The sequence below is a fragment of the Nothobranchius furzeri genome, chromosome 15 (assembly GCF_043380555.1).
Source record: "Nothobranchius furzeri strain GRZ-AD chromosome 15, NfurGRZ-RIMD1, whole genome shotgun sequence".
Taxonomy (NCBI): Eukaryota; Metazoa; Chordata; class Actinopteri; order Cyprinodontiformes; family Nothobranchiidae; genus Nothobranchius; species Nothobranchius furzeri.
This window is the reverse complement of record NC_091755.1, coordinates 36,367,126-36,390,120: the sequence shown is the minus strand read 5'-3', so window position 1 is coordinate 36,390,120 and position 22,995 is coordinate 36,367,126. Positions and strand designations below refer to the sequence as shown.

At 44.8% G+C, this 22,995-nt stretch overlaps 2 protein-coding genes across 3 annotated transcripts; both read right to left on the bottom strand.

Moving 5' to 3' along the window:
- Positions 1-427: 427 nt before the first annotated feature.
- On the bottom strand, positions 428-11,855 carry cables2a (Cdk5 and Abl enzyme substrate 2a). 2 transcript variants are annotated; one of them, XM_070544774.1, is made up of 9 exons: positions 11,246-11,855; positions 10,756-10,848; positions 5,605-5,682; positions 5,372-5,471; positions 5,131-5,299; positions 4,957-5,051; positions 2,024-2,130; positions 1,701-1,905; positions 428-797 (listed from the first exon to the last, which is right to left on the bottom strand). In XM_070544774.1, the coding sequence occupies exons 1-9, from the start codon at positions 11,785-11,787 to the stop codon at positions 657-659; spliced, it is 1,530 nt and encodes a 509-aa protein (XP_070400875.1). In that variant the 5' UTR covers positions 11,788-11,855; the 3' UTR covers positions 428-656. The 2 variants fall into 2 exon arrangements, with proteins under 2 accessions (XP_070400875.1, XP_070400876.1); XM_070544775.1 differs by lacking the exon at positions 5,605-5,682 and having other exon boundaries at positions 11,246-11,854.
- Positions 11,856-14,867: 3,012 nt separating this feature from the next.
- On the bottom strand, positions 14,868-18,833 carry xkr7a (XK related 7a). Its single transcript, XM_015965593.3, has 3 exons — positions 18,145-18,833; positions 16,213-16,412; positions 14,868-15,984 (listed from the first exon to the last, which is right to left on the bottom strand). Exons 1-3 carry the CDS (start codon positions 18,678-18,680, stop codon positions 15,017-15,019), a joined length of 1,704 nt encoding a protein of 567 aa, XP_015821079.1. The 5' UTR covers positions 18,681-18,833; the 3' UTR covers positions 14,868-15,016.
- Between the last annotated feature and the right edge of the window lie 4,162 nt (positions 18,834-22,995).

The following is a 22,995-nucleotide window of genomic DNA, read 5'->3' as shown; positions in this document are numbered from 1 at the left end:
GTCTTTGGGCTGGTTCTGATGTGCTACTCAACGCAAAGAAAGTACAATTCCTGAGAACTGAAATGTGACCAAGACTAGAGAGGAATTCATACCAGTGCATTTCACAAACCATCCCTGGGTAATGACACGAGACGTTAAAAAATACCACGGTGGTACGACCAACACAATCAGAGCTGCCACAGGAGTCCGAACTATTGAAATTCAGCAAGAATATCTGGATTATTGACAAACTGAACATTAAAGGCAACTTCCTCCATTTAAGTTCATTTGTATCCACAGAGTCAGTTGAGTAAAAATGCTTCAGCGTCACAGTGTGTTGACAAGGCTTCTACAAAATCTACATGTTTATTTTTAAATTAGTTCAAATAAATAATTTAAGAATGTAGAGTAAAAATAAAAGGTGCAGTTTTTTTTTCTTCTGGAAATGCACAGATCACCGTGTGCATTCACTTTAAACCAAAGGTAGAAATACTTTGTGTTTTTAAGTCACCAGAAACCAAAATAAATGCACAATCAATGTGCTCACTGAACATCTCTAACATAGAGCTCATCACTAGATCACACACACACACACACGCTTCATATTACAGTGAAAATAAATAGAAACGGCACAGCTTATACGCTGGTTGATCCGCGTCGTCCGAGGAGCTGCAGCTCTAGCCCTGCTGCGCCAGTCTGCGGTAATGCGGCATGACCTTGCTCTCGGGGAGGTACAGTCCCATCTCCAGGGCAACCAGTACGGAGAACTCCAGAGGAATCAGCTCCCGTCTGTTTATACGGAAACGCTCCTCCAGCTTCTGCAGGGAGGAAACGGGAAGTTTCAAAAGAAGCGGTCAGAGTCAACCAGGTGATGTTTTCAGAAGCACCGATTATGATGAATAAAAAGCACCAACTTATTCATAAATACGTAGTAAAATCAGGACCTTAGACGACATCATTCTGGTGACAAAAACCTGTAGCAATAACACCCTCTGTCTACTCTGAAGTGATACTTGTGCTGTACAGCAGTTGCTGTTACCATGGTAACTGCTGGTGCTAAGAATGAAATCTTCATGCTGCATCTTGCTTACATTTTGTAGAGCAGCATCACACACTTCTAGAGCGGTGAGCGAAGCTCTGACGGGTTGGTGGGTGTAGTAAACACACCCGAGGTTTCAGTTTAGTGCTCTAGTTAAAATAAAACAAATAAAGCTCTCACCATAACTCAACAATCCCGACATGAAATGTTGTACCCGTGCACCTGTACGAGTCTGTTTCTATGGTAACGTTAGTAAATGCTGACCTGTTAGTGGGGGAGGAGCAGAGGAGACTAAATAAAACACAAATCAAGTTCAGAACCTTTGGACTCATCCTGGGGATCAGTAGAGCTAAAGGATGTGTTTATGAGCTAAATGACGCGTCTGAGGAGTAAAACTCTACAACCTTCACATGAAGTTGGAAGTTTCTCCCTTTTAGTATAAATCGTAAAAGGTGTGTTTTCTAGAATGCACGTGTTTGTTACGCAGCTTCGTTAAGTTGTGTTCCGAGTCGCTGAACACCATCGGGATTTTCTTTTTAAGGCGGCTCTGACCTCTTTTGTTTAAGGAGCCAACTTAAAAAGCGTGTTTCCTTCCAACAAGCAGAGACGCTGACACGTTGTTTAGTAAACATCACCGAGCTGCACATTCATGCGTTAAAACGCTTGTTGAGCGCTTACTCACATCAATCAGCTGTTTGACTTCTGGTTTGCGCAGGTCGCTGCTGATCTTTGCCGCCAGCAGGACGCACGCAGCCGCCACCAGTTTCCTGTTCTGCTTGTTGAGACGACCTTGCAGCACCAGCTTCTCAAAGTAAACAAAAGCCATCGCTATGGTGACGGGCTGCAGACTGCACTCCTCACTCACAGCCCTCATCTCTCGCTTCAGGCTAGCAGAGAAAGTAATCAGTGTTACACAAAAACAAAAGCAAGGTGTCCTTTTTGGACTGAAACCACAACCTTAAAACACTCAAATCTAAAAAAAAAAACAAGGGAAGATGTGTGGACCTCCTTATTTTGCTCAGTGTCAGCTTGATGTGAGGAAACTTCTCCCTGAATGTCTCGTTCATGTCCTTCTTCAGGTCAGATGGTTTCACGTACTCGATAACAGTCGTCTGCAAAGATGGAAAAACAAGCAGGCGGGTCAATGCTAGGATCAGCAGGGATGTTTAACACACACACACACACACACACCCACACGGTGCTAGAGGTCACACCTTGTGACGCAGTGAGGAACAGAAAAATCATGCGACCATAACATAATGGGGTCATTCTACTCTCCAACATGGCTGGAGGTTGTTCGGAGTTGGCGGACTGCATCAGCCGAACGGCCGAATGAGCAGAATTTACAAGTCAGATGTAACAAAGTCCTGATTTCTGAGACAAAAGCAGTCTGTCCTAAATCAGAGACCACGTCTGAGGAGCTCCTGCTCCCTTTAAACCTCGCCTGCTAGTGGGGAGAAACCAGCAACGTGTTGAAGCACCAAGACGGCTAACAGGTTAGAAGTCCTATGAGACCGAGGACGTGTCTGCGTTTATTGATCACACGGTGAGCGACAGAGACACATATCAGATGTCTGGAGGACTTTGAGCTTGATTTCTACAAAAATGCAACAAATCTGTCTCTAAATATTTAAATGATGTGGAACCAGGCTGCAAAGAACATGACGCAGTCCCCGGGGAGCAGGTTTGACAGGATGACTCATTTACTTTTATTTTTGAGATCCTTCTTTACGTCTCACGAACCGCCGCACACATTTGAAGGTGTAAACGTTACACACTCGTCTTGTCCTGTCAGTTGACAGAATGGTTGACCTGGATGCCGTTAACACGCCAGAGCAGTTTTACTCAACAGTAAGAGAGATGCCGGACAGTCCTCCTGTTGCACAGCAGCCTTTTTTATGCTTGTGGCATGTTGGACCGCATTCGCTCACAAACCGGAGTGGACGGGCAGGGAGAAAAGAGACGTACAGCACACACAGGGAAGGGGGTGGAGGGACTACAGTTAGGGCTGCTCAATTAATCGAATTTTAATCACGATTACGATCTGAGTTTTGAACGATTATAAAAAACTAAACAAGCCGATTATTTGCTCCTCCTGCTTGCGCTGCCCTGAAGCGCTCCTCCACAGCGTTGCCAACTTGTGACTTTGACGCTATTTCTAACAGCTTTTCAGACCCCCTTCTTGACTTTTTAACTTAAAAGTACCTAGCGAACACCTCAGAAACATCTCTGGTAACCCTTAGCTACTTTCTGGATAACTGTCGTTGACATTTCCTGCAGGTTAGCTAAACACTCCGCCTGCGCTCCGGACCGTTCTTCACAACATTAGGAAAGGGAATGATGCAGTGATGTGTCGGTCGCTAAAGAAACGGCTCTCAGAGCCGGCTCCTTGTTGGATTAACCAGGGTGAGTGACACACACCGCACCTGCAGACTCCTGAGCCGCTAAAAACAGCTAAATGTGCGCGTGCGGTGTGCTAAACACACGTGCAGCTTGCCCCAATTGCTGTGAGACCGGGGGGGTGGGGGTGGGGGGTGCAGCTATGGTTGGGACAATTATTACATTAACTGATGGACTTGTAAATAAATAGTTTATAAATAAGGTAGAAATAAGTTCCTCACGCTGATAAATAATAACTAATCTCTCTGAGGACACGGTGCTAGTGCACGCTCCTACAGCACCTTGACACGACTAAATAAATGTTATGCAACTTTTTGTGAACATCAATTTATTTGCATTTATTTGTTATAAATGCCACTGTATAATTCTTGCTGTCAGTATTTGCAAGATATTGGTATTTGGGTCTGTACTGGTTAGACTTACATGAGTTAAACCAAGGTTTATAGCCCTTGGGTCAATAACTATGAGCTATAAGTATATTGGTCTTTTTATACTGGGAATCAGGAGTTATTTTAGTGATCATCTTGTTTCTTATTTTTGTCCTGATTGTGCCCCGAGCAATTTAATGACTGAATAAAAACAAATAAAATCAACATAAATTGAAAAATCGTCCTAAATAATCGTGATCTCAATTTCAGTCACCATAATCGTGATTATTATTTTTGCCATAATCGAGGAGCCCTAACTACAGTACACAACAAATAAACAACAACTAATACACAGACAGGGCAAGATGGCGGGGTCGTCATCATAAAAAAAGTCTACAAGAAAAAATGGAATATGAACTGTTAAATGGTATTGTCCACATTTATAGTAGTGTGTGTGTGTGTGTGTGTGTGTGTGTGTGTGTGTGTGTGTGTGTGTGTGTGTGTGTGTGTGTGTGTGTGTGTGTGTGTGTGTCAGATTCTCAGCTTTTCCTTCAGGCCTTTTATTCCTGACGCTCTGCTTCTCTGCTGAATGGGATTAATGAATGAAAAATGATCGTTGTGTGCATGAAGAGTTATTCCGGCTCAAAACAGTGAATGGAAATCTTTCTTAAACTTTATGTCCACAGCAGCTCTGATCACCAATATCTTCAGCTTTCCTCTGTCTAGTCAGCAGGTTCGGATCAAACATAAGTTTGTTTGGGGGGGGGGGGGGCAAAAGCAGTTATGTAACACAAAACTGGGACTTTTTGTTAGGAAATCCATGCAAATCAGGTTTCTGCAACCCAATCGGGTTGAAACAAAAATGCTAAACCTGAATGAGGATTTAGGGTTATGTTTAAACTGCAGGATAATCTGGTTTATTCTGATTTTGGAGCAGCCAGAGTCAGCGAAGAAGCCCAACTGTGGGAATGCGATCAACACCAAAAGCACCAGACATCAGGAGGACTTATAGCTGGGTCTCTAGAAGGTTCAACATTTCTAGCAACAAAAACCGTGGATGAAGACAACCGTCTGACCACGGCTGAATCAAGCGTCTGTTTCTCAGGATAAAGTCTTCTTGTGAACATAAATATGAGCCACGTGTTAACTGCTGCAGCGATAGACACTCACCACATAAGAAGCGAAGATAAGAACCCTCTTGTGCCTCCCGCAGGGCCACTGAGGGTCACTGAGCAGGTTTGGGTCATAATCGGTTTCCTCCACATCTGAAACACAAAGTCAGGTGAACACACACACACCCGCTGAAGCAGCAGCAGGTGTGTGTGTGCGGGCTCAGAGTCATACATGGGTCCTGTGCAGTGCTGATGTTCACGCGAGATGGGACGAGGCTTCTTTGGCCGTTGCCACGGTAACGAGTCTGAGGGGTCTGCGTTGTGCAGCTGTCCGACACACTGCTGCTCTTCTGTCTCACCAAGGCGTTGGTCGGGTAGAGGAACTGTGCGTAGGACACGGTCTACAGGGGAGGGACCAGACGGTGAATATTTCATTTGCCATACAACAGGATGTCTTTTACCAACAGACTCACCTTCCCAAAGGCCCCCAGCTCCACACCTTCCAGAGAAGGAAGCAGATCGGCGGCCACCACAGAAGACAGTCTTTGTCTCTGAGAGTCCAGCTTCAGGTCACTGAAAACACACATCACAGTCACTTCCACCAGCAGACGCACAGCGGATCTCCGACGGTCGGTGACTCGGAGGAGGACGAACACATGAAAGTGAGGGGCGAGAGCTAACTGCTGGGGCGGTGCTGTCGCTGTACCTGAGGTGAGTACTGTCTCCATAGGGCAGCACTGAGAAAGCAGCATAAAGTGACCGCTTGGCACAAATCAGCATGATCCTGCAGGACACAGCAAGCACAGGCAGACAAACAGATGGTGCGTCAGTCCACAAACAGTCACAGCGACTCGACAGTCACACGCCACAGTTATCAGCTGCAGCGACAGCCACATCTCCCCACAGGAGCTACACAACTACCAACACAGCAGCACGAGGAGGGACAGGACCCAGGCACTCCAACATCTCCATCACATCCAAGTCACAGAGTGGATATAGTCACTAGTTATTTATTCAGTGTGACACAGGGTCTCTGGTAAATATATTTACTCTGTTGCTCATTGATCCTACATGTTTTCAGCACCAGATAACAGAACATGTAAACAAAAACCAGTGTAGATATTAAATGGCACAAAGGCTTGCCATAAAGTGGACGCTAATGACACACGCAAATGTCCTAAACACCCCGAGCTGGTTTAGGCGACGGTGGCTCGCTGCTGAAGAGCAAGGAGTGTGTTGGGAACATTCTGATGGCAGAAGCAAAAAGCCAGGGGCTTCATCACTACAGATGTCCAACGTATGAGATTTTCTAATACAGAAGCTCAAAGTTGGCCCTTAATGTAGATTTTTATATACCGTATTTTCCGGACTATAAGCCGCTACTTGTTTTCCCACGCTTTGAACCATGCGGCTTATAATGAGGTGCGGCTTTACTGGAGATATTCCTTCACCTGCCACTAGGGGGCGCTTTAGCAGAAAGTGAAACAGGTGGAAGTCAAAAGTGGAAATGGAAGAAAGTGCTCATTTTAATTTAGCACATGCAAGCAGCCGGCACGACGAAGAATTTGTTTCAAATCCATACCCCCTCATCATGGAAACTACACGTATGAGTTCATATGATGCTGCAATTAAGTTGAAGGCCATAGATCTGGCAGTAAAGGAGGGAAACAGTGCTGCCGCACGTAAGCTTGGCATGAATGAATCCATGGTTCGGCGCTGGAGACGGCAGCGGGAAGAACTCATTCAAGCCAGCTTCACCCGGGGATGATGACAGCAACACGGACAGCGACACTGACATCGCCACAGAAAAGGTATGTGACGAAGCTCTTCTGAGGCTGTTCAGCTCCGACACTGAAGAAGAGGACTTTAATGGCTTTAGTGCGCAAGAGGAAGATGAGAGCGAATGGCTTCTTCTGGTAGGCAAGTGTGTTTTATTTACTAACCAGGCATGTTTTGTGTGCAGTTTTTATTTTATAACCATCCAGAAATATGAATGCTATCAGCGCTGTTTTCTTTTCTAAACTTGCAGGCACGTTCACCCGTGTTTAAAATTCGTTTTGTTGAATTAAAACAACAACGAAAAACCTCCGTGTAGCATCTTCCTGTCTAATTATCTTATGTTATGGCCGTACATGCGCTGTGCGCCGGAGACCCGCATGTGGCTGCTGTGCCGCGGCTTGTATTCGAGTGCGGCGTGTGTGTGTGTGTGTGTGTGTAGAAAACCTTTTTTTGTTGGTGTGGCTTATATTGAGGTGCGCTCTATAGTCCGGAAATTACGGTAAACATGCAGCAAAAACATCTGGTGGTCAGAATCGGGCCATACCGACCTGATTAATCTGTAATCGGCTAACACGCTAGCAAACACAGAACCTCCAGGGGAACGGTTTTCTGTCCGATCTTTTATTTTCTACCTTATCAGAACTGTTCCGTATCTTTCTGATTAAACTGTTATATTAAGGGGCAACGGTGGCACGGGAGTTAAGTGCTCTCCCCTAATCGGAACCCTAACAGGAAGGTTGCAGGTTTGAGCCCCGCTCAGTCTGTCGCCGTGTCCTTGGGCAAGACACTTAACCCACCTTGCCTGCTGGAGGTGGCCGGTGGCGCCTGTGGACGGCAGCCTCGCCTCGGTCAGTGCGCCCCAGGGCAGCTGTGGCTACATCGTAGCTCATCCCCACCAGGGTGTGACTGACTGCTTGTGTTGTAAAGTGCCTTGGGGGGTTCCAAGACTCTAGAAGGTGTTACATCAATTCAAATAAAGGCCATTAAATAAATTGGTATCGGTTCAAAGATGTACAAGAATCAGAAATACAAACTGGCCTTCAGAACCAGAGTCGGTGCGTCTTCGGTTTATTTCTGCTGTATTTTGCATATTTTTGACGCCTCGTGCCAACGTTTCAAATAAAGGACGCTGGAATCTGCCACAACCTACAGCACCGACTACCCTGATCATGCGGTCTGTACTATGAGCCGTTTAAATAAAGAGGAGGACAAATCGAGTGTAAACGTGTTGTTTGTTTTAAATGACACCTTTTTATAAATGACATCAACACATCGTGGAGATTCTGATCTGATGCGACCCAGTCTTAACGCTAAGAACATCATGATCCACTGGATTTTGTAAAAGAATAAAACCTTCTGCTCTTCAATGCTCCTGCAAACGCACTCAAAAGTTTGTTTTATTCCATTATCTCAAAAGCCTAATCTTCAGCATCCTGGAAATAAAATTGAACATTTTAGTTTAAAAACTGAGATAGAAGGAATTATCCAGAATGTGTCCTTTACTATCAAGTAAGACGAGCAAATCAAACAGGAAGTGAATTCAACAAACATACCAGGGTCACTGATATACCCAAGTTTTAAAAGATCGTCCTGTGCTTTAAAGATAATTGTTCTACTCTAATATAAACCTTGACTGCACACACAATAACTGCTGCTTTATTATTTCCTTCTGCAACCAATTTCTTTTAATTGGAATAACAGAAATGTTGGTATTTCTTCCTTTTTCAGGGTATCTGCAGGTTTACGGGAGCCAATTTTAAGACTTTTTAAGACTTTTTAAGGCCACTTTGACCAAATTTAAGCCATTTTAAAATTAAATATAAGCTATAATTTCCAGCTATTGCCTGGAACCGGTGCTAACCACGTCGCGAACGTGGGATTAGCCATCCAGTTACCATTAAACCTGCACGTCCCCATGGCACAAGCTCCCACTAGCTTAACCAGCTACTGTGCTCATCTAAAAATAGTCCCCTTTCACAACCAGCTGAACGTGTACGGTTCCGCTTACGCCAACATCGTACACAAAAATGCTGAAGACCAACTAGAAATTCACGAAAATTTTACAGAAATAAAAGAATCTTGTTTATTGGGTCTTTGGTAATTTAAGACCTTTGAAAACTGCATTTAAGGATTATTTGTCATTTTTTAGGATTTGGAAAGCCTTAAATTTGGAAAGCAAATTTAAGGCTTTTTAAGGACCTGCGGATAACCCGTTTTTTTCCATTTCAAACTGCTTTTTTGTTTCACGAACAGTACAAAAGTCTAAAATAAAAGCTTGTTTTGCCGTCAACAAATCAAATCGTGTTTAACTTCCTGCTTTATCGTTGTTATCATTATCATGATGATAAGAGCAGGGATGTTTTTGTTAGTAACGTACCACTCTGTGACTCAGATGTAATGCACCAGAAACACAAAACTAGAGTTGAATAAGCTCAAGCTTGGGACAAACTACCAACAAAACACTGAGACAGCGACTGGAGCGAACAGACAGAAATGTGGAGAAACCGGCTCACATAACAACAACGACGACGACAACAACTCAACAAACAGCCGCGGTTCAGCTCCTCACTAAACACAGTCATCTACAGTCTCTGCCACAGGCATGCTGCAGGTCACACCCAGGCTGGGTCTGCAGGACTCAAGAGGGATTTAAAGTCCAGCCTATGGAATCACACAGACTACTGCTAGTGTGTGTTACGGTAACTTACACACAGGCATGCTGGCTTCTGCTCAGGAGCTACTAAAGCCAAACCTGTGGGGCGATTCAGGGTTGCTTAATCACTGACCCACACACACCAGCAGGAAAACATGAATGGGTGTGTGTGAAAATGAGTAGGATGTATTGGATGTTGGACATGTGAAAAATGGAACATCACAGATCATTTGCTGCTGTGGCCCCCAGACTCTGGAACTCACTCCCCCTGAGCCTGAGATCAGTGGACTCAGTGGTCTCCTTTAAAGAGCAAGTCACCCCCTACAAGAAACTTACTTCACTCCCACTTCATGTTTGAAAAATGCAACAAATGCTGTTGCTTGGCAGACCGAGAGGGCGGAGCCGCTAACAAATACACACACACAAGCTCACAATGGCATTGTGACATCATAATGTACCAGATGACATCATAGCATACCTCTTAGCCAATAGCGGTGGCAGATTTAAATTCAAATGCGGTGCAGAATTTTCCCCTGACGATGGTGCAACACTGACAGTTTTAGGCAGAATATTAGAATTGTAACCAAGATGCACTGAATTGCAAAATTATTGACTACACGTGTCTGTAGCACGATTAGACACTCCTTTATATAGTTTATCAGCAAAAAAAGTGTGATTTGGGGGTGACTTGCTCTTTAAAAAGCAGCTGAAGACTCACTTGTTCAAGCTGGTTTTTGTACAACCTTCTTCACCACACTCTCTTTATTCTGCTCTCCCCACCTATTCCACCGTCCTCAGGATCCACTGATTTCCCTCTTTCCTATTCACTCTCTCTTTCTTAACATTTTTTCTTTTAAATCACAATCGCTTATTCTTGCTCATTTTAAATATATTTTTAAACATTTTCTAAGTGCTTTTTTATATTTTTACAATTTTTTATATTTTTTGTTTTTGTGAAGCGCCTCGTGATTTTTATCTCGAGAGGCGCTATAGAAATGATATTTTCTTCTTCAAACAAAAGAATTCTGCTGTTAAACTGTAAAGTCAGCGTATTTTCTACAGTGAAATCCTCCACATGTTCTTTTTTTTTCCCTCTTGTGGTCGACAGGCGTAATGAGCCGCCAACACTGTGATATTTAAGCCTGGTCTTGCTGTGGGATAACATTACCACTGGTGCAATAAGGTGTTACGTTTCCTTGCTGCACCTCTTTTGGCTTTAGCTAAGTGTCCAAAGGTGATTAAATTCACCGTAGCAATCACCACACAGCAGCTGTGTATTCCTGTTATTCCTCTGCAGCTTTTGCACCAGACCTAAGCAGCTTATTACAGCTCCAGCGGGAGTGTTTGAGACTATGTGGTGATGGCCTACACTCCAGCATGAAGCATTTGTTATTCATGTCCTGCTGAGTTGGTTTGGACACTCACCTGCATCCTCTGGTATCATACTGTCTCATGGTCTTAATGAAGTGGACCTTCTTTGGCACCTTGGGTCCAGGAGAACCGGAGATGTTTCTCATCCTGTGGAGAGCCACCTTTAGTGATGATGTCACAACTTGTCATGAGGTGTAGCTACTTCTGCTTTTAGATCTGTTAACATCACAGGCTTGGAAGAAAAACCAACGAGTCAAAGGCAGAAGACGAAGTTTAAGACTTACTTTGGTTTTTCCTCATCCCTTAAAATGAGACAAATAATCTGATTTAAAGAAATGTCGTGTTACAGTATTGTCACAGGAAGTGGAGCCATCCTCCTTTCAATAAGTGGTGTAATGAGATGCTTTTTGTGAGCTTCAGCAGGAACGGAACAGAAAATCGTGTAAAACGAAAACGTGATTTCTTCCGCTGGTCCCTTCTGACGCATACGGAAGTCGGTGGCCCGTGTTGAGGCCCAGGAGACACTCAGCTCAGGTATGCTTACCTTGGTCGTGATTCCAGGGAACTGGCGGCCGGGACCGGGCTGAGCGCGGCGGGCGTCGACTTGGCTCGCGAGCAGGGCTGGTGTCCGGCCGGCGCGGGAGATAGCGGGGTGTCCGGGGTTAGCGACTCAACCGCACTGGCGCTCTCTAAAAATACCTCGTTGGGTCCAACAGAACTCGTGGCTGTCGGTCCCGGAGACGGTACCGCGGAGGGCCGGACTGGACCGAACACCCCAGGGACGCTGGAGGATGAGCCACCCCCGGCTGCAGGAGTATCTGTCACCTGGCCGGCAGGTCCTTCGCTGAGCGGCTCGGGCGCTTCGCAGACGCCTCGGTCCCTGACTCGGGGCTCCTCGGCTGGTTTTTGGTCGGCATTTCCAACGTTGAGCGGACGCAACGGTCGTCCGTCGAGTGAGATGTTGTTGAGAAACAGCAGGGCCGCCTGCCTCCTACGGGAGTCCTTAACTTTCCTCCGCTGCTCTCGGTGAGCTCTGGCCGGTTTGCTGTTGCCGTTGGTCTGCAGACCGCACAGAGCGGTCGCCATTCTAGTCTGAGGCACAGCTGGCTGACGGCGCACGCCTACTCAGCGCCGGTGTCCGACTAAGCCCCGCCCACTCAGCGATGATTGGCTGTACACGTTTCCGCTCGGAAATCTTCGTGGATGATTTGATGTCTAGGAAAATGTCGTCATCGCTGCTCGTATTTCATATTTCTTCAGCAAGAAGAGCGCAAATCATAAAACGTTCACTCAAAATTGTTTCCAGATAAATTTAGTCGCACAATAAAATCCTTTGTGTCTGATTCTAGCTCACCGAATTAGACGGTCGTCTAATTGTCTAAATTCATAGCAAAGTCTAGATGCTATGAGAAAAACAGTTTCCCTGTTACTTTATTGTAAAAGTATTTGAATGAGCGTAAGTCTGTTTAAATCAGTAAAACTGAATCAACACATATTTTGAGCTGCAGAGGGAAATTACGATTTAGTTTGAAATTGTTCTACAGTTAAAGATATTTGATACCATGATTTTTGTTTTTACCTAGTTCACAGATACACCAGATGGGCCAGCTTGGGCACATCACCATCGTCTGTGAAGACACCTTCTCCAGGGCAGCAGCTAGGGGTGATCAGTCCGTGGCTTGTGTCCAAGCAGCACATGATTATGGCGCGGTATGGGGGCCAAAATTCAGACTACTGCCCAGCAGCAGGAGGCTATAGAAGTTCCGAAGCAAACTACTGATCTGATTAATGATAAGCTGGCGCCGGTAACTGAGAGGCTGGCGCTGCTTACTGAGAAGTAGCACCTTTATAGCCTCCTGCTGCTGGGCAGTAGTCTGAATTTTGGCCCCCATACCGCGCCATACATGATTCACCCCTTTTGATCCACAACCACCAGGGTTCTTTCTCTGCTGCTTCGATGATTTCTTTCATGGCTTTCCTCCTCTGCAACCCTGATCCCAAGAGATGTGAGTAAGCCACACAGTGACTGTCCTGGGAATCCCCTGCAGCCAATCTGCATAGGGACCCTCTTGCTTGATACAGCGGGCCTGCCGGCACTTCTACAGGACCCCTGGTGCGCAGGTTGGATGGGCTCAATGAGGAACTGAAGTCTTGCTGGTTCCCACCTCCAGGTCTCTGTCCACGTGATCTTACAGGCTGGCGTTTGATCACATAAATTTGAGTCATTAGGACATTTTGCAATCAGATTTCCATTTTATGCGGTCATGTAAAACATTAAAGCTTTGACAGACAGGGTTGCGGAAGGCACTTTATAAATAAAGCTTTGATTGATTGATTGAAGATCCAACTGGGACATGAACGTTTTTATAATTATTGTTTTGTTTTCTGAGCGATCACTGAGTCCTATCACTTTTATATCAAACTTTGGCCATAGTGTAAAGTGTCCAGGGGTCACAGACGTCTGTGGATGTTGGGGACTAATCCAGTGCTTCTAATCCACTAATCTAACAGGATTAGGGGTCAGTCTTATCAGACTCTTACTTAGAAGTATGTATGCACTGTGTGTCATTTCAACCATCCAATAACAGCAAAGATCAGGTAAACACACTGTTCTTTATTTTACCAACAACAACCTAAAATAATTGTCTTCACTTTCTTGTTGATCAGCAACAGTCTGGTAAAACCAGCTTAAGGCTTTCGATTCTAGCTTTGTGTTTGAGGTACAGCCGCAGTCGAGTCCTGCGCCAGCGAGCTCATGGTAGGGATAACGGACTCAGACAGTTAGCACCGTGACCAAAGCCTGGATGGCTTCTTTACTAGTGAGAAGGATGGCAAAGGTACTCTTGGGCTGCGGATCGGTTTCAGAGTCGTCAGAGAAAACAAACTGAATGAACAGAATTTACAAGAAATCTGTCATCTCATCGTGACAATTTTAAATCAACCCTCCCCCGTCTCCCCCAGTGTGTAGCTCACATACACACAGAAACACAAACACACACTTCAGAAATGCTCCTTTTCTGATAACACCATATAAAAGCAACCTCGATAAAGGAAACAAGCTGCCGACATTTCTTATAAAGCAGCTTGATTGTGTAAAAAAGTCTTGTTTGTTAAGTCTACAGGCATTCTGTTTCGCAAATGAATAAAAAATGAATTTTAAAATCAGCACAAACAGGTTTTCTATTTTCAAAGCTTTGTTTGAGCAAATATAAATATAGGAATATTTAGCAGGAATAAAAAAAACACAGACTTGTAATTCATTGTTACTAAATGTACCTCATGCCTGTTTCACCAATAAGATCAAAGCTCCTTTAGGATCTGCAACTGTTATTTTTTCTACATTTGTTTAGATGACAACGACATATGCACACAGTACAACAACAAACAGTGCTGTCCCACTTAGACTTCCTCTTCACTGTACAGTCATTTACATGTTAAAACTATATTTGTCCTGTTGCTTTTGCTGCTTTGGATACAGAAAGTGAGAATTTCCATCCTGTAAATGTGATTAAAGTCACCATTTATCCAATGTTCAGTGCATTCGAAAGGGAGGTGCATCTTTTTGATATGACGGCATGACAAAAAGAATTACAGACGTTAAACACAAATTTCTATTCATCGCTGCTCAATAACAAAAAAAGTCCACAGGAATGTTATAAATCACACAAAGCCTTGGTGCAGATAATCACAGTCAACCGTTTTTACATTCAACTTCAACGCTTCAGATTTAAAGCAACATTTTCAGAGTCTCCCTCAGCAAAAGTTATGGAAAATAAAAATACAAAAACATGGCAATAACTCCCCTGTGCTGTGTTTCTCGTGGATTGTTTGCTAGATTAACTTTCGCGGCGCCCCCGCCCACACACTGTGCTGTCCTCTAGCTGCCACAAATAATCATGCACGTTGAAGGCTTGTCTCCGATCTCGGCCTCCCGCAGAGGAGGTGCTGATGCACCCTCAGCGAGGAGGCCGTTCTGTTTCTGACAGATAACAGCTCCACTTCTCTGCCTGGCTGTGCTTCTAAGTTCACCTCCTGTGTCACATCATGACCTGAGAATTAATACAGAAACCAAAGTATGCACCATCGCTACACAAAACTACAGGATTTTATTTTTAGAACATAAAGACATCAAGCTTCAGCCATCTCTTTGCCCCCCACCCCCCACCCCGTGTGTGTGTGTGTGTGTGTGTAGCACCTGGCAGCACAGAAGTGAGCGCGGAGCTGAAGCAGACTTCGCAGCTAGAACCGTCCACCTGCCATCTTCATTTAAGGCAGGATGTCATCGCAGCAGCAAGCTGTGTGCTCCTCCAGCGCATCACACGGTGGTCTCGTACTCCATCACTTCTTTGGCTGTGCTCAGGCAGCGGTACTGAATCCTGGGTGTGATTGGGGCAGCAATCTCCAGCACCAGGATGGTCTTACGCAAGCGGCGATCGATGAAGTGCGCGTCCCACGCAGGGTATTTCTTCCTGGGTAGATCTATTCGAATTACAGGCCCCTCTGTCCTGGGTTTGAGGTTGGGCACTGGGGGCTTAGCTCCCCTGGGAGGCCGTACCTTGAACACGTCACCATCTACCCCAGGACCCTGCTCCCTGTCCAACCCTTTAGTTCTCTGGAGGGTCCTGGGTGGGCTGCTCACCAGATCAGGGGGGAGGCTGGAAGCCGGGGAGACCAGCACCTCCACAGGCAACTCCTTCTCCCCTATATAATTCCACCCTGTGACTGCACCATCAGGGTGCAGCAGACAGTAGTACACAAACATGAGGAAGGTGCCCAGAGCGTAGCTGCTGGCCACCACACACATCAAAATGACTGCATAGAAGTCCGAGATGCCATGGTGATCAGCGGTGCCACGGTACACGTACCAGGCAGTCGTGAGCGCCACATTCTCAACAAACACAGTCAGACTGTAGATGAGCATCCTGCAGTGAGTGCGCCCCTCTCTGACACTGAACCAGCAGAAAACATACACAATGCCCACCATCATGTTGTAGATGATCTCCTCCCACTTGGACATGCAGAAGTCCGTTTCACCTTGAATGATCCAAAAGGTCATGATGCACCAGTGGGCCACGATGAAGATGCCAAAGTAAAGGTGGAACACAGAGGCGAACAGGGCGAAGGCCAGGGCTCGAGCTCCGATGGTGAACAGGTGCCACAGAATTTGAACTATGACGGCCTTGTAGGTCATGGGTAGCTTATCGTCCCGGGAGTCTCTCAGGACTTTCTGATAGGAGGAGATCATCCAGGCGAGGGATATCAGTGAGGCAGAAGCTGAAAACCCTGAGGACCCAAAGAGGAAGATAATTTAGAAGAGTGGAAATGACAGCGGGTAATGGTTCAATCCTCTAGCACAAAAATCTGAAAAGCCTCGTCTCAGTGGGAGTCTGACTGGGAAAAGCTGAAGTGACTCATTGAGTTGCAGAACCGTGTTTGAGCGATTAGAGCTTTTGTTATTCTTTTGACGTGCTAATGGTGTCCGATGGTGATCGGCTACTTTGGGTCACTCACCCTGAAGGGGCAGCACATCTCTGGCGTGGACCATGATGCTGAGCTGAAGCACCAGCTGAGGGGCGCTCTTCAGGAAGGACTCGAGCAGACGCAGCATGCTGATGTCTGCATTCTCAAACATCATGCGCCAGTAGTAGTGACGCCGCTCTGGGTCTCCATGCCATCGGCTCTGCACCCCCAGATACAGAGCGTGGACGTACCTGTGCTCCAGAGACAGATTTGGATATTAATGCATTAGACAAAGTAGGACTAAAAAAAAAACCCAGCAACATCAAACATTTAAGAGTCAAAACTCATTATTTCAAACTCTTGGAGCTGTCAGTGGTTCTTGCCAGAATGACGATTCCTCACTCTTGTGGAATTTCAATTACTGAACTGCAATTTTAGTACAGGACATTAGAGGCAGGGTTGAAGACTTGTGGGCACCATTTTCAGATGTGCTGCAGAGACAGCTAAACATGACGCCAGAGAAAAAAAAGGAACTCCAAAAAGTGCTGTCAGTCTCTTGTGGTGAATTATTAGCCATATATGCGTGGTGACAATGTATAAATGAGTAATTATGAAACAGTATATTTGGAATAATTAATTAATTGTATAATAGAATTCAGAAACAAATGTGTATTTGTTTTGAAAAGGGTCAAAATAAGCCCATGTGTACAGGTTCACTAAACCAACCCTTTTTCTGTTCCATCCACACAAAGTAGTCCTTGGTAGGTATGAGAAACAAAGTGTGCAGTAACGAGGGTCAAAGGCTCAAAGGTTTCATCTGTGACACAACCCCATATCGTCTCACGTGCTCCGACATTCAGCTCAGGTAGCCGGCCTGGTTCACCTGACTGACTGCGGTGTATCAGTGACAGATCGTTGCTGAGTTAACAGCTCGGGGTGAAATGTGCAGCGGTAATCCTCTTAACGTGCACTCACACACACACACACACACACACACACACACACACTAGTGTGAGAGCAACACCGGTGAGCAGGACATGCTTTGATGCTATTACTAGTAATTTTGTGCTGCCACATCATTTTAAGGTGCTCCTGGAGACAAAACACACACACACAAACACACACACAGAAAGAGAGGGAGAGAGCCTCTAGGCGGAAGTAAGATATCAATATAATCAGGCAGTCTCAAATTGAGTCCACTTACAGGTAAATCGTATAATTTCACACAGTTTGTCTCTGTATAACCGTCCAACATGTCTAGAAGATGAAACCTCTCTTTGAACGGATGTGAGTACTGTCTAACCCCCTCTCACCACCGTTTACGGAGCCTCCTCTCAGCTGGCAGCCGTTCAAACCTGTCAAAACGAATCAGAGGGCTCTAAGTTTGAGCACCGACTCACCATCAATGACTGAGCAGTTGACCTACAGACCTACTATTCACGTGAGACTGGTGTTACACTGTACATTACTGCATCTTGTATTCTTTTGGTATAAAAAATACATTTCGAACATAGGGGAAAAGTTAACAACCGGATGAGAAAATGGTTAAAAGAACAAACAAACAAATAAATAAATACACCAAATGATGGTTTAGAGAAAGAGGACACACCCTGGCGGCAAGAAATCAGTTCATGCCATGTTTATGATTACTTCACTTCTAAAATAATGACTTATTCTTGCCAAAAGCCCAGAAGATAAAATGATTCCATTAACGTGTGTGTGTGTGCTGATAATTTTCCAGATGACTGACCCAGAAGCAGTCAGGGGTTGAGGGAGTGGGTGTAGTCTAATCCTCCCCATCCTAACAGGGTCAAACAATACAAAGACGTTGTGGCATGTTGGGCCCAGTTGATGACTGGATCTATAGAGTGATGCTGGACTTTGGAGGGAGAGGGGGGCGCGCGCGTGCACACCCACACACATCCACACAAGGACAGTGTGTGCCGTGTCCCCTTACTGTAAGATCACGAGTTTCCGCCTTACCTCCAGACCTGCGCCAGCTGAAAGATGTGAATAACGCCTTGAAAGAGCCACATGAAGGCTCTGCAGCAGCCCCGGACGCCTCCCCCTGAGGCCGGCCCCGGCAGCACCCCGGCCGCGGCAGCCCGGCCAGCGCCCCACTCGCCGCTGTCCTTGGTGCTGAAGTGGCTTTCCTCCGCCCCGGACTCGGCCACCACGGCAGCCGCAGCCGTGCTGCTCTCCACGGTCTCTGAGAAATCGTAGGCGAACCATCGGAAACTCAACACCTGCACGACCACGGACGGGATTATCACAAAGACCAGAGTGAGAGCAAAACACCAGTACTTCTCCCGCAGGTAGTAGTCGGCAGCCAGCCACAGGTCTGAGGCCCCGTCCGAGAAGAAGACCAGCAGGGCGCACAGCGTCCAGCAGAAGTCCTGTAGGGTGTACCGCTGCACGCTGGCACAGCGCTCCGGGGCCCGCGGCTCCGCCCGGGCCGGACACTCGGGTGGAATTTCGTTTCGTGGAAAGCCAGGAGCACCATCGGATTTCGCGGCCATGTTTGTTGTAGGGAAGAGCGTAAGAGATGGGAAAATGATGGAAGCAGGGGGGAGGGGTCGAGTAGCCTGTCGGTCTGTGCTCCTGCGTGTGAGGGGGGGAGGGGGAGGCCTAGGATTGGCGAGGGAGATGGGGAGCCACCTCCGCTGATCAGTCCGAGGTTTTCATGCACAGAAATTCAATTTGGAGACCCAAAGCTGCAGAAGTGGTCTCATGCTACAATGCCAAATCAACATTTTTGCAGAAAAACGACTCCATGTTTACATGTATCTGAAGCAACTTGGTAAAAATTTAACCAATTGATGCATAATGGTCACTACAGTGGACAGGTACTCAAAATTGTTATTTGTTTTTGCTATTAAGCACAGCTGTTGAAGACTTTATTGCATTTGAGCCCCTCCATTTGGACTTCAGTAAGCCAAGCCAACATGTTTCATGTTCAGAATGCACGCTGTCCACTGAGGTGCACATGTAATAAATTATTTGTAAATTAACAAAAGTTACAAAAAATATTTGTTGAAATTTGTTTCATTCACACCTAAAGATGAATGAAAAAAATTGTTTAAAAAAATCATGGTTGAAGATTTCATAATTCATGCATCAGAGGGTTAAAGATAAAACTCAGCAAAATATGCAGAGGATTTATTTTCTATTAAAATCGTGCATTAAAGGTGCATTCTGTAGAAATTAAGTTTAAATGACACCTTGTGATAAAATCTGGTTACTGCAACCACTTCAAACACCTTTGGAGCCTTTTGCCGGTGTTCCGTTCTACTCGTGATGTGTACTTTGGGGAACTGCGCATGAGCAGACCGATTACTACATCACAGGCTGTTTACCTGAAGAGATGAACTAACTCTGGAAGTTGTTATATTACTGCTTGTTGTATGTTCACCTGACAAGTTAGCTCGTAAAATATCGTTATTATACTGTAAACAAGAAATTTCTCCCATTGTTTACCATCAGTCACGGAATCATGACAAACACGGTCTTTTTCATAAATAAATCACGACACTGTATAATTTTGCTAATAACTATACTAGTTCTTTATTTTTGAGTAATATCACCCATTTAAAATAAACCGTGTTTAATAAGCGTGTTACTATATTGTAAACAAGAGCTAAAGTGTCGTAACATGCTGCGTTAAGACTATTCGATGAGTAAGCACAGAACACCGGCCGTCGTCATATTGCTGCAGTAATAGCTAGCACGAGACACGGCACCCCCACACTCACTGATGGTAAACAGCAGATACGTCCCTCCTTCCTTTGCAGCTGGATACAAAATATGTTTCAGTATTACCTTCCTTCCAGAATGACAGAAACATTACTCTTTTGGGATTTTCTCACTGTAAAATTTTTGCTATATTCTTACACACTGCACCTTTAATGATTAATCACACACCATTATTTTGTTACTGCTGTTACAACAGGGGTTGGGTTAGGGGTCTAAAATAAATCTGATGTGAACAAACGTTTTGGATGAAGCATCTGAAATGCTTCTTTTGTTCCTCGTTATAGAACATTAACCTACATATGTATGATACAATATTAACTAACCTGAATTTCAAATCTGAATAAATGGTCTAAAGAGGGTTTGTATTAAGTGAAATTCAAAATAAGACTAAACTTCAGTGATGCACAGACAGGGTATCTGCAGGTTTAAGGGAGCCAAATTTAAGACTTTTTAAGACCATTTTAAAGGCCACTTGGACCAAATTTAAGCTATTTTTTAAATTAAATTTAAGCTATAATTTCCAGCTATTGCCTGGAACCGGTGCTAACCGTGTCGTGAACGTGGGATTAGCCATCCAGTTACCATTAATGTTGCACTTCCCCATGGCGCAAACTCCCACTAGCTTAACGTGCTCATCTAAAAATAGCCCCCTTTCACAACCAACCGACAGGGGCGTCTCCAGGGAGTGGCCTGGGGTAGCACATGCCACCCTTAGAATCTGATTGGCCACCCCAGGTGCCACCCCACTAAGTTCCAGTTTAAATTGACTACATTGTCGACAAAAAGCTTGGGTTGTAAACTCCAAAATAGTGTGTGGTAGCATGCACCTTTCACCTTGTTTTCTAGCCCAGGCCTACAGAACATTTCTGTAGTATTAATATTATTTAATATTTTTTCATATTCACATATATAGTATGTGTGTTAAATCAGTCCTACTCAACTCCAGTTGGTGGCAGTAATGCAACAAGAAGTGACTTGCTAACCACCACAAAACTAGAAGATGAAGAGGGAAAAAAATGGTGACTGTGCAATGTGAAACTCAAAAATTCAATAGAAAGTAAATAAATAAATAAATAATAATAATAATAATAATGCATTGAACTTATATAGCGCTTTTCTAGACACCCAAAGACGCTTTCACACACTCTCACATTCACACACTGCTAGTGATGGTAAGCTACTTGTAGCCACAGCCGCCCTGGGGAGGTCTGACAGAGGCGAGGCTGCCGTTTGGCGCCGTCGGCCCCTCTGACCACCAGTAAATGATTTGTGTAAATAAATAAATAAATAAGCATAACCATTGGTGCCACCCATGAATAAACAAGTGCCCCGCATGGGCCACCCCATTTTAAAAGTCCTGGACACGGCTCTGCCAACCGAACGTGTACGGTTCCGCTTACGCCAATACCATACACAAAAAATGCTGAACACTAACTAGAAATTCACGAAAATGTTATAGAAATAAAAGAATCTTGTTTATTGGGTCTTTGGTAATTTAAGACTTTTGGAAACTATTTAAGGATTATTTGTCATTTTTAAGGATTTTTAAGGCCTTAAATTTGGCAAAAGCAAATTTAAGACTTTTTAAGACTTTTTAAGGACCCGCTGATACCCTGACAGAGCTCTGGATTCTGGTACCAAGGTGTGGAGGTGGACTAGGCGATCTACTGGACTGGGACCAAGCCAACACCTTGTACTTGACCCATTTCTCAAGCGCGACAGGACACTTTCTCCTGCTTTAGGCAAAGAGAAACTGAAAACAATCCCACAGGAGCTGAAGCGGCCCAGTCATCCTGCCATCACGGATTCCAGCAGAACATGGATTTAACAGAATTACACGATAAACATACTCAGTTCCTCCTTTTATCTTGTAACGGTCAGAGTGAATCATAGTTTCTATTCTTTTTTTAACTTCCCACCCATCCTGCGCCTGGGAATCTGAGGTTCCCCTTTCTCTTCTGCTTCCCTCATTGGCTCGGTACTCCTCAGCCGACACCAATCCAGAGACCTGATCCAGTGGCGTGTCCAGATCTTTTAAAATGGGGTGGCCCAGGTAGGGATGAGTACCGAATTCGGTACTTTTTAAGGTACCGACCGAATTCCATAGAACCGACCGAACACCGATTCACGTCATTTCAAACGGTGCCTCGTTTCGGTACTGCCAAGACAGCTGCGCATGCGCAAGAGCGTTATGTCGCCGGTCCCTGCGAGCCCGTTGTAAACAGAGCAGCATGGTAGAAAGAACGCACGCTAAAGCTTGGGTCCACTTCACTAAATGTGATGGGTAACTGGGTGATGAAACTAGCGACAGACAACGATCTAAGTGAGACATCCTCATCTTAATCTGCTCCAGTAGGTAAATAAAATGTTTAAGATAACGTTACCTTGATTTGTTAGCTTCCGTTTCGCTAATGGTGCGTTCGCTTTCTCCTCGGAACTCCGAATTTCCGACTAGAAGAACATGAACGCGCTCTAAAGTTTGGCTTTACTTTACTAAATGCGACGGGTGATTGGGTGAAGGTAAAACCAGTGACAACGATCTAAGTTTGAGGCATCATCGTTTTAATCTGCTCCAGCAGCTAAATAAACTGTTAAAGATAACGTTAGCTTGATATGTTAGCTTCCATTGCCACCATTGTTATCAGCTAATGGTGCGTTCGCTTTCTCCTCGGAAATTCTAACTTCCCAGTAAGAAAAATCAAATGAAAAAGGACGGCAAAAGGAATGAAGATACACAGTAAATTTAGTTCACAGTAAAGATGTTTGCTTCAGTTTAACTATCAGCTTATAAAACTACAAGGACGATGTTAAAATACAAACTTGTATGTTATTTATCGTGATATTTATCAAATATGGTTATATATTGAGAAAAATATATATTTAATTATAAAAGAGAATTAAAATAATAAACACTCAAAAGTATCGAAAATTGGTACCGTTAAGTACCGGTATCGACTCGTAGGTACCGGGAATTAGTACCGGATCGATTCAAATGTCAAAGGTACCCATCCCTAGGCCCAGGTGAGGCACAACTTTGTGCAGGGGTGGCACCAATGGTTATGTTTTTTTGGTTTTACCCCC